Below are 12,250 nucleotides of genomic sequence, written 5' to 3'. Positions count from 1 at the left end.
GTCTATGAGGTTGTTTCTAGAGGAGATTAGTGTGTGAGTCTGAGTGGAGTAGGTGGGCATCGAGATTTGCCCTTGATGTGGGTGGGCACCATCCAATCCACTGGGGGCCCGGAAAGAACAAAATCAGAAAGAAGGCAAATGTGTTGATCTGTCTGCTGGAGCTGGAATACACTCCCTCCTCTCCGGCCAGCAGAACTCTAGACTCCTTGGCCTTTGGATTTCAGGACTTCTGCCAGTGGTCCCCTGAGTTCTTGGGCCTCTGAACTTGGACTGAGCCAGGCTACCAGCATCCCAGGATCTCCAGTTTGCAGACCTCCTGTCCAGGGACTTGTCAGACTCCATAATCTCATGAGCCAATTCCCCTGATAAATCCCCTCCTCATATATATATATATATTCTGTGGTCTCTGTCTCTCAGGAGAACTCTAATACATTAATGAACCTCATTGTTCAGATCTCAGGTCGTACAGTTGACTTACATTGGCCATTTTTCTCTTGAGATGATGTTTCTTCATTATTTGACCTTGATCTGTAACTTTCTAGTGTGTGTTCTGAAACTTCGTTTTCTACAAGAAAAGAAAATCAAGTGACTAATTTCTGATGCCACGGACATGTAGAAATGTGTGTTTGAATAAGATAATACCTCTGTTACTGTGCAATAGTAGACTTACCATGCCCCTCCCATAACTCATACCCTCATTAATTCAACACATAGTTTTTTGATTCCTGTAGGCACTGTGCTAGGCAGTCCTGGGATTTGTATCCTTCTGTGAATAGAAGTGTCTATCATTGAATGCCAGTTTCTGGAGCTATGCTAGTTTCTATTGGTTATGCACTCTTAGACTATAGTCCCTGGAGATTCGCACCCGAGTTTACTAGAAAACAAACAATTGCTTATCTGAGTGACAGCACTTATCAACTAGATTATGTAGTGTCTGACAGAAAGCTTTAATAGACAGAATTTCCCTTTTTTTAGCCATTTGTTCTGGCGTCTTATAGCCTCCGTCAGGTTCCCTGCCCACTGACCTTTTTTCCATATGACATGTGCTTTCCGCAGCTTCATAATGAAGAGCTGGACTATGATAAAGAGTATGAAGATGAGGAAGGACACCAGCGTGAGCAGCAGGATGCCACTTTTCTTCCTTGCCAATCCTAAATACTGAGGATTTGCTTCTATAAGGAAAATGAAAAAGGAAGTTTATATACTTTGGGTTTTTTTTTTTTTTTTTTGTCACTGGAGAATACGTAACAATACTTCTACAATGTGATATAAGCTAATAAACAGCTCAGATGAAGAGATGAGAAAGAGCTTACCCCTGAAGGTAAAGAGACTTACACTGTTCATTCTCTGAGAACAAGCAAACAGGCATACAACAAACAAGGCAATTATGTGTGATGATTTGAAAAGATCTTTTAAGTTACATAACTATTGGGCTAGTTATTTTTTATTTCTAGAGAAAGCATATGAGAAAATCAACTTAAATTATACTCAGGGGATTCAAATTAGTTATAGGAATGATTTTTAGCAAAATATAGTTAAGTAGCAAGAGGGATTGTTAAGGAGTTTAAAAAACTATCCAAATAAAATGAAAATTTATTTATCTTGGTTAGGTTAAATGTGGCCCTACAGGAAGGCATTTGGGCTAAATCAGATGAGCTCTTAAAAATATTTCTAGCCAGGTGCAGTGGCTTATGCCTGTAATCCCAGCACTTTGGGAGGCTGAGATGGGAGGGTTGCTTGAGGCCAGGAGTTTGAGACCAGCCGCGGCAACATAGCGAGACTTTGTCTCTACAAAAATAATAATAATAATAAAAATTTGCCAGGAGCCGTGGTGCACACCTGTAGTCCTAGCCACTTGGGGGACTGAGGCAGAGGATCACTTGAGTCCAGATGTTTAAGGTTACAGTGAGCTATGACTGTGAAACTGCACTCCAACCTAGAAGACAGAGTGAGCCCTGTCTCTAAAAAAAAAAAAAAAAAAAAAAAAAAAAAAAAGCTTTCTAAACCTAGAATTCTGATTCTATGGGATATAGCTTTGCTAAATGTTCTGGTCACCTTATCTCAACCAACAAATAATTAAGGAGTGCCAGCTACCTGTAGAACATTGTACTTGGACCTGCAGAAGGCACAGTTCATATGCTTTGGGAATTACTTCTCTATACATAAACAAATCAGTAAAAACAAACAAAAGTAAGATATGTCAAATTCTGGATCCATATATATCATAGTGTTTTCAGGGGTTCAGAGGCAAGAATGGTCTCTGAGGAGTGAGTTGGTCAAAAAAGCTTTCAGTGAAGATATTGGCCTTGAAGGGGAAGTAAGGAGAGGTGACAGGAGGTCTCCTCTTCCACCAGGGGCAGTGAGAATAAACAAGAGCAGGGTGATTGAAAAGGGATGATGTTTTCAGAGAAAAATATATATCTCGTAGGGACTTTGTAGATATGAGACTGCAGAAGTAGGTATTAGATGACACCTAATGAGGTGTTTGGGACTCATGCTCTGTGTTGTAGATTTCAGGAAGCCATAAAGGGTTTTAGAACACAGATATGCAGAGTGTAAAGAGATATTTTGATGGTAGGGTGCTGAAAGTGAACCAGAGGAGGGGAAACTGAAGTTATAATACTCCATGCAGGAGATGATGAGAGCCTGGATTGGGATGTTAACAGTGACAATGGACAGAATACCTGAAAGAGAAGACTCAAAAGTTCTTGGAAATTGACCGATTTTATACACGTGTGTGCATATGCATATACATATACACATACACACATATATATATATTTGTACACATGCACAGGAGTGATAGATGACACTAAGGTTTGGGGCCTGTGTGATGCTTTGGACAAGCTGATTTTGTGGGAGAAGGTGTTGCTTGGTATTTAGCAATGTTGAGTTTGAGGAAATCGCAGAAAATTCAGCTACAGACATATAGAAAATAGAAAGAAGGCCGGGCGCGGTGGCTCAAGCCTGTAATCCCAGCACTTTGGGAGGCCGAGACGGGTGGATCACGAGGTCAGGAGATCGAGACCATCCTGGCTAACACGGTGAAACCCCGTCTCTACTAAGAAATACAAAAAACTAGCCGGGCGAGGTGGCGGCGCCTGTAGTCCCAGCTACTGGGGAGGCTGAGGCCGGAGAATGGCGTGAACCCGGGAGGCGGAGCTTGCAGTGAGCTGAGATGCGGCCACTGCACTCTAGCCTGGGCGACAGAGCGAGACTCCGTCTCAAAAAAAAAAAAAAAAAAAAAAAAAAAAAAAAAAAAAAAAAAAATAGAAAGAAATTGAGACTAATGCTGAGGAGGATGTTCTGAAAATATAGGTATAGAAATATTTTGCTGGCCGGGCACAGTGTCTCACACCTGTAATCCCAGCTACTTGGGAGGTGAAGGTAGGAGATCTCTTGAGCCCAGGAGTTCAAGGCTGCAGGGAGCATGATCATTCCCCTGCACCCTGGCCTGGGCGACAGAGAGAAACCCTGTCTCTAAAAACAAAACAAAACCAGAAAAGAAAAAGAGAGAAATCTTTTGCCTAGTGGCAACAGGAACCGTCTTGGGAATGAGTAAACTCTTTAAGAAATAAGGGAAGAACGACCGGGAGCGGTGGCTCAAGCCTGTAATCCCAGCACTTTGGGAGGCCGAGGCGGGGGGATCACCTGAGGTCGGGAGTTCAAGACCAGCCTGACCAACATGGAGAAATCCCATCTTTACTAAAAATACAAAATTAGCTGGGGTGGTGGCACACACCTGTAATCCCAGCTACTCAGGAGGCTAAGGCAGGAGAATCACTTGAACCCGGGAGGTGGAGGTTGCCATGAGCCGAGATCATGCCACTGCACTCCAGTTTGGGCAACAAGAGCAAAGCTCAGTCTCAAAAAAAAAAAAAAAAAAAGAAAGAAAGAAAGAAAAAAAAAAAAAACAGGAAGAACAAAAGATGGAGAAGTAAAATCAGAAGTGTATACACATTTAAGAAGTCAGAAAAGGAAGATAAGTTAATTGATGGATACAGGGAAGCAGTGGTTAGCAACAGATAACAGAACCAGGAAAAGTATGTCAAGAAGCCAAGAGGTAACTAAATCAAGGAGGGACAAGGGAGTGATTAACCAATCATGTCCTAAAGGGCAGAAAGGTCAAGAAAAAGGAGGACTGACAAAGGCCATTGAATTTATCGATTAAGAGGTTAAAATGTCGAGTGTTTATTCTAAATGCAGTGGATGATACTTACCGGTGGTCAAGTCAGGATCTTGAGTGGTTTGTTCTTTCTCTTCTTTGTCAATTTCCAATGTACTAGAATCTTCCATTACTGACACTAAAGTGAAAGAAAATAAAACATGAGCTATGCATACATTATATGCATGTGACTATACACAACTGTAGTTAGATAAGTCTTCCCAGAGCAGCTTGGGAAGTCAAATTAAAAAACAGCACTGAGATCATTTTTGAACTATGGATTTCTTGTAAACATATTTGCAAATGACTGGGCTCACTTTGCCTTGTTTTTTTAAGGTAAATGTTTTGAACACTTACTCTGTGCCCGGCCTCAAACTGAGCACTTGGTATATATTATTTCTCACCACAGCTCTGAGAAAACGGAGATTTAGAGCAGTTATGTAAAGTACCTAAAGTCCTGTAGCAAGTAAGTGGCAAAGCCAATACATAAACTCTGTTTTACCTAACTCTAGAACCCAGCATTTAAACCATGATTTCATACTTCCATCCTGAATCAGGCCTGTTAGGGAGGTCTTTAGGATGCTTCAAGATAACAACTCAACACCGAGGAATGGCTTTCCAAGTTTTTTTTGTTTGTTTTTTTTTGTTTTTTTGAGACGGAGTCTCCCTCTGTAGCCCAGGCTAGAGTGTAGTGGCCGGATCTCAGCTCACTGCAAGCTCCGCCTCCTGGGTTTACGCCATTCTCCCGCCTCAGCCTCCCGAGTAGCTGGGACTACAGGCGCCCGCCACCTCGCCCGGCTAGTTTTTTGTATTTCTTAGTAGAGACGGGGTTTCACCGTGTTAGCCAGGATGGTCTCGATCTCCTGACCTCGTGATCCACCCGTCTCGGCCTCCCAAAGTGCTGGGATTACAGGCTTGAGCCACCGCGCCCGGCCCCAAGTTTTAATTATAAAAAACCTACTGCCTGAAATGCAGAAAGCAATGATTTTTATGTTGAAATATAGCTTCAGTTATCATTCAGACCTCTGCTTCCTCCCCATTAGAGGTGAGATGTACTATGATTTTTTTTCTAGGCAAGATAAATTATAAAAAATAAGAGACTGTGGGTTTTTTTTGTTGTTGTTTTTTTGTTTTTTTTTCAGATCTTACTGCTTATGTTTCCAATTTCCTTTTTTCCAAAACTCTGCAGTTTCTTGCCTTTTAGTCCATTGCACAGCGCCACTATGTGGACCCTGAGGGGAATGAAGCCTCCCATTCTATTGAAAATGGGTATTAAAGGTAATAAAATCGTAGAAATGGAAAGCTGAAAGGAATTTTAGAAACCATATTTTTAAAGTCTTATGTATGAAAAAGAGAGCAGAAAATTGAGCTGTTCAGTAATGATGCAAGCCATTAAAAGTAACTAGATTCTAAACACGTTTACAAATATTGGATTATTAAAGCAAGTGATGTGGCTGTTCCACTTCATAATATTTTCAATTTCCATTGTTCTTCAAAAAATTATATGGTACATATTGTATTTATCAGTGTTTAGAAATCCCAAACATTTACTTTTAAATATTATTTAGGATACACATTTTTAAAAATGTGATCTGATACTCAGAACTATGAACATGATAATGATCTGAAAGCCCTCATTCCACCAAATGAAATTCTTATTGACACACTACATGAAATGGAAAGAGAGTATGTAGGAATTTATGCCTTTCTGGATGAGGCTAATAGTCTTACTCAAAGCACCATAACCATTTCCTTCCTTCCTTCCTCCTTCCCTCCCTCCCTCCCTCCCTCCCTCCCTCCCTCCCTCCCTCCCTCCCTCCCTTCCTTCCTTCCTTCCTTCCTTCCTTCCTTCCTTCCTTCCTTCCTTCCTTCCTTCCTTCCTTCCTTTCTCTTTCTTTCTTTGTATCTTTCTTTCTTTCCTTCTTTCTTTTCATTTGTAATTCATTTTCTGAGCAGCTGCGATTGCTGGATACTATGCTAGGTAAACTACAAAGTTAAATCAGATATATGATCATTGCTCTGAGTTAACTTCTAGTGAGTTCACTGTCTAAAAAACTGGAATTATAATCCAGACATTCTAAAGTATTCCGCATTTGTAGTTCAATCCCATAATAAAAAATGACCTGAGTTATTGACAATCAAGTAATTGATGTGCCTTCAAAGGTGATTTTGTTATTCAATGACAACACCAAATCTCCAGCTTCTGTTTCTTTTCTCTTTATTGATACCAACTCTGTGTTTTGTGTTTGGTGTGCTTTAGATGGGAAAACAAAGAAATGAGTCTCCGTATAAATGAATTCAACCTTGTCCTTTACCGCAGAGGAAATTCAAATGTCACAGTCGTGAATGTGTGTGTGTATATGTGTACATCTCTATCTCAAGCAAACTAGAACTGAACTTGCAAGGCTTTATGTCACCCTGAAGCCCATCCCACTAAGTATTCCAATGCCTGATGTGGTTCTACTCTAGGATGCTACAAAGCTGGAGCCAGCTGGAGGGGGCCTGTATGGTCTTAGTAAAAATTAAAACAAAAAATATTCTTAAAACTTAGAATGAGAAAAATAACCTTCCCAAGGAGGCACGATTTTTTAAAACAAGTTTTTATGATTTGACACTTACCAGTACTGGTGGGCTGCTGTGGGTCTTGAGAGGATACGGAGTTTCTCTCCAGAGCATCTGAAGCTGTCTCTTCATCAGTAACTAGGAAAGGGGAGAAACAAAATTCTGCTACTATGGAGAGCAGTTTTACCCACATTGTGCTCAGTAAAAGAGATTGGAGAATATATTTGGTGGCTACCTGCTTGTAGAGCTTGTGCAGAAACCCCAGAACTGTGTGTTCTGCGGCTCCTGCTCTGGTTTTTGAATCTGTATCCCACTGAGTGTCCATCTGCTCACCTGCCTGGTTAAAGCACAGCATGCTGGACCTCTGTGTGGTGGCAGTGCTAGGCAAAAGGTGTTCACTGTTTCGATCTGTGTCCTTCTATCCATCAATCAATCCCTCTGTCTGTTTATCTACCCATCCACCTATCTATCTATCTGTTAGTTAGATGGCTTTGGAATCAGCCTCAGACTGGGCTGAATTCCAGTGCTGCTATTTACTTGCTCCTGAATGAGCTGGACAAGATACCAGATCTCTCTAACACTTTTTTTTTTCTTATCTGTAAAATGGAGATACTGACAGCATTTACCTCTTCGAGTGTTTCATGAGAATTAGTAAGTTCATTTATATAACATGTTTAGTACAATGCCTAGCTATTTATTAAGCACAATGCTACATGTTATTGTATAATATTAGTCAATGCTTAGGAATGTTTCCAGAGGGTCAGCTTAGTATAGGTTTTACCAGTCATTGAACAGACCCACATCCGGGAAGCATGTAACAACTACGCCTGTCATTTTACAAATACCAATACTGACATGTCGGGCCAGGTGCAGTGGCTCACACCTGCAATCCCAGCACATTGGTAGGCTGAGGTGGGTGGATCACCTGAAATCAGGAGTTCAAGACCAGCCTGGTCAACATGGTGAAACCCCATCTCTACTAAAAATACAAAAAACTAGCTGGGCATGGTGGTGTGTGTGTTTGTAATCCCAGCTACTTGGGAGGCTGAGGCAAGAGAATTGCTTGAACCTGGGAGGCAGAGGTTGCAGTGAGCCAAGATCGCACCACTGCACTCCAGCCTGGGTGACAGAGCAAGGAGACTCCCTCTCAAAAAAAAAAAAAAAAAAATATATATATACACACACACACACACACACACACACACACACACACACACGTATATGTATATGTATGTGTGTGTGTGTATATACATATATATATATATATATATATATATATATATATATATACTGACACGTCACAGGTGGTTCTTTTTTTATAAAATTTGTGAGTGCTTCCTGGTGTTTATTTAGTCAAATAATTTTCCATGATTTTGAAAATGTATCTGGTTGATCAAACATTTAAATGTATGAAAAATATAAAAATACCTGAATTGTGTGTAACAGCTCTGAGGAAAGAAAGAATTACTAAGGAAATGTTATAGAGATAGTAGTATAGACTAGAAGGCTAAAATGAACTCTGACCACACAGGTGCCAGAGAAAATTGAAGAAAGAGGAGAACTGCTGGCAATGAAAAGAGGGAAAAGCTGGAATGCTAGTCAAATAGAAGTACTGGGAACAAATTTTAAGAAGAATATGGGGCCGGGCACAGTGGCTCATGCCGTAATCCCAGTACTGTGGGAGGCCGAGGCAGGCAGATTGCTTAAGCCCGGGAGTTTGAGACCAGCCTGGGCAACATGGCAAGACTCCATCTCTACAAAAAATTAGCTGGGCATGGTGGTGCACCCCTGTAGTTCCAGCTACTCAGGAGGATCATCTGAGCCCAGAGAGGTCAAGGCTGCAATGAGCTATGATCACACCATTGCACTCCAGCCTGGGTGACAGAGTGAGACCTTGTCTCAAAATTTTAAAAAAGAAGAACATCACTGGGGACATATAGAATAAAATTTATCAATAGTGATTAAAATCTTCTAACATAGTATATACTATGTGAATTCAGAAAATTATGTTTATGTACAAAACAAGTTTTATCTATGCCTATTTAAAACTAGGTTCTGTACTTGCTTTGATTTATCCTGTTAATTAACGAGCTAGCAAACTATTGTGTTTAGACTGAATGTTGTTTTGATTAGGTGAATACTGGCACATGATGATCTACCTCCCTAGTTGGTCAGAATATTGTAGACCTCTGCTATCCAATATGGTATGCACTAGCTCCAACGACTATTTAAATTAAAATTAATTAAAATGAAAATATATTCAAAATTTAGGCCAGACACAGTGGCTCACACCTGTAATCCTAGCATTTTGGGAGGCAAAGGCGGGCAGATCACCTGAGGCCAGGAGTTCGAGACCAGCCTGGCCAATATGGTGAAACCTGACTCTACTAAAACACAAAAATTAACTGGGCATGGTGGTGGGCGCCTATAATCCCAGCTACTCGGGAGACTGTGGTGGGAGTATTGCTTGAACCTGGGAGGTGGAGGTTGCAGTGAGCTGAGATGGAAAGCGAAGATTGCAGTGAGCTGAGATAGCACCTTTGCACTCCAGTCTGAGCGACAAGAGCAAGACTCCATCTCAAAAAAAAAAAAAAAAAAAATTACTTTCTCAGTTGCAATAGTCACACTTAAAGTTCAAATTTTGGGCAACTTGTGTCAACCAGTGTGAGCCTGACAACCTCCAAATGCTTAAAGACTTCTGATGAGATCAATGATGATATTAATGAATGTGATTCTGACGCTGAAATGTCAACATTTGAAAGTTCTGTAGAACTTAGTGAATCAGTATTTTCCAAATGACTAACACATAATGTTAGAAAAATCATGCCTGGGTAGAAGTTCTATTCAAAGTGCAAGACAGTTCAGTGGATTTTAATACAACAGTATGAAAAGTTAATTGACATGGGCCCAGCGACTAATCTTTAAGAAACTATTACTTGTTAAGTTTTGGTGTAACGTCAAAGAGGAACATCCACAATTATCTGAACCAGCTATTAAAATACTCTACCCTTCTCCAATTATAAATTTACGTGAGATTAAATTTTTATGTCTTTATTTAAAGCAAAATAACATTTTGGAAGAGATTGAATGCAAAAGTTACAAGAACCTAATTGTTTTCCATTAAGCCAGACATTAAAGAGATTTTCAAAATGTAAAAAAAATGACATTTTTCACACTAATCTTTTCAGTTTACAAAATATGCCTTTTTTTTTTTTTTCATTAAAATATGTCATTTCTAGGCCAGGTGCAGTGGCTCATGCCTGTAATCCCAGCACTTTGGGAGGCCAAGGCAGGTGGATCACCTGAGGTCAGGAGTTCAAGATCAGCCTGGTCAACATGGCAAACCCCATCTCTACTAAAAATACAAAAAAAATTGGCCAGGTGTGGTAGCAGGTGCCTGCAATGCCAGCTACTCAGGAGGCTGAGGCAGAAGAATCACTGGAACCCAGGAGGCGAAAGTTGCAGTGAGCTGAGATCGGGCCACTGCACTTATCTCCAAAAATAAGTTCACTCCATCTCAAAAAATAAAATAAAACAAATATGCCATTTCTGTTAACATGTAGTGGATTTATTATTTTAAAATAAATTTACAGATACATATTTTTTAAATTTCTCAGTTTGAATTTCTAATAGGTAAATATTGACAGACATCACCTACATAAGTAAAAGTTCTTTGGGGTTCGCAATTTTTTTTTTTTTTTTTTTTGAGACGGAGTCTCGCTCTGTAGCCCAGGCTGGAGTGCAGTGGCCGGATCTCAGCTCACTGCAAGCTCCGCCTCCTGGGTTCATGCCATTCTCCGGCCTCAGCCTCCCGAGTAGCTGGGACTACAGGCGCTGCCACCTCGCCCGGCTATTTTTTGTATTTCTTAGTAGAGACGGGGTTTCACCGTGTTAGCCAGGATGGTCTCCATCTCCTGACCTCGTGATCCGCCCATCTCGGCCTCCCAAAGTGCTGGGATTACAGGCTTGAGCCACCGCGCCCGGCCAGCAATTATTTTTAAGAGTGTAGAGATGTCCTGAAATCCAAAAGTTTGAGAACTGCTTTTCAAATATTTAAAAAATCCTATCCCCAGTTAAGTAATAGAAAACCAAGATTCCTCATTTTAAATACTAACAAGATGAAACAAACCAGGTGCAGTAGCTCATGCCTCTAATCCCAGTGCTTTGGGTGGCCGAGGAGGGAGGATAGCTTAAGCCCAGGAGCTCAGACCAGCCTGGGCACCATAATGAGATTCTGTCTCTATAAAAAACTTTAAAATTAACCAGGTGTGGTGTGTGCACCTGTAGTCCCAGCTACTCAGGAGACTGAGGTGGGAGGATCACTTAAGCCCGGGAGGTAGAAGCTGCAGTGAGCTGTGATTGCACCACTGCACTCCAGCCTGGGCTACAGAAGGAGACCTTGTCTCAAAAAAAAAAAAAAAAAAAAAAAAAAAAAAAAAAAAAAGAAAGAAAGAAAGAAAAAGAAAAGAAAAGGAAAAAGAGTCAGGTGTGGTGGTTCATGCTTGTAATCCCAACACTTTGGGAAGGAGGCAGAGGTTGGGGGATCGCTTGAGCTCAAGAATTCAAGACCAGCCTGAGTAACATGGTGAAACCCCATATACAAAAAATATGCAAATTAGCGGGGCGTGGGCGTGGTGGCTCATGCCTGTGCACCCAGCCACTCTGGAGGCTGAGGCAGGAGGATCAACTTGAGCCTGGGAGGCAGAGGTTACCACAAGCCAAGATTGTGTCACTGCCTTCCAGCCTGGGCAACAGAGTGAGACCATCTCAAAAAAGAAAGAAAGAAATGATAATTATGAAATCTGGGTGAGGTGGCTCATGCCTGTAGTTCCAGCACTTTGGGAGGCCAAGGAGGGAGAATTGCTTGAGACCAGGAGTTTTGAGACCAACCTGAGCAACATAGGGAGACCCTGTCTCAACAAAAAATTAAAAATTAGCCAGATGTAGTGGTGCATGCCTGTAGTCCTAGCAACTTGGGGGGCTGATTGTGAACCAGGAAGGTTGAGGCTGCAGTGAGCCATCATCACACCACTGCACTCCAGCTTAAGTGATAGAGTGAGACCCTGTCTCAAAAAACAAAACAAAACAAAAAACCAAAGATAGCCTATTCAAAAATCTATTCCTGTTGCTCTGCTCTCTTTCTCCAAGCGTCACACTGTGGCTTTTTCAGAGGAAGGCACTTCTTTCCTCAGGACCACTCTAGTCCTGGTGCTGGCATGACCCTCACTTTCCCCAGCTCCCTCCGTGCAGAGCATAGGAATGAAAGGGGTCAGAACTCTTATGTGTAAATGTGTTTTAAAGCATCCTCGGCTAGTAATATTTTTTTCCTAATTGGGTGAACAAAATGTTTGTAGCGTCTGTATGTCAATATAGTAGCAGCTAGCCAAATGGAAAAAACAGTGAACTAATGGAAGCCGTCAATAGCTGATGCTGGTGTTTCTCTTCGAATACTATTTGGAGATCTGGCAGTGAGTACAGCAAATAGATAGATCACAAATAAAAATTAAGTCTTAGCCTATTATT

At 41.1% G+C, this 12,250-nt stretch overlaps 1 protein-coding gene across 2 annotated transcripts in view; it reads right to left on the bottom strand.

Annotated features, from left to right (window-relative positions):
* The window catches only part of CRTAM (cytotoxic and regulatory T cell molecule), a 35,048-nt gene that overhangs the window by 3,198 nt on the left and 19,600 nt on the right, over positions 1 to 12,250 (bottom strand). For both annotated transcript variants that reach the window (XM_050755612.1, XM_050755611.1), the window contains exons 6-9: positions 6,785 to 6,865; positions 4,221 to 4,304; positions 1,026 to 1,172; positions 479 to 565 (exon numbers count right to left, since the gene is read on the bottom strand). In XM_050755612.1, coding sequence (XP_050611569.1) covers positions 479 to 565; positions 1,026 to 1,172; positions 4,221 to 4,304; positions 6,785 to 6,865 — 399 coding nt within the window. The remainder of the gene's footprint in view (positions 1 to 478; positions 566 to 1,025; positions 1,173 to 4,220; positions 4,305 to 6,784; positions 6,866 to 12,250) is intronic.

Source organism: Macaca thibetana, chromosome 14 (genome assembly GCF_024542745.1).
Source record: "Macaca thibetana thibetana isolate TM-01 chromosome 14, ASM2454274v1, whole genome shotgun sequence".
NCBI classification, from domain to species: domain Eukaryota; kingdom Metazoa; phylum Chordata; class Mammalia; order Primates; family Cercopithecidae; genus Macaca; species Macaca thibetana.
Note: the sequence above shows the minus strand (reverse complement) of the source record. Positions and strands in the feature narration are given on the sequence as shown.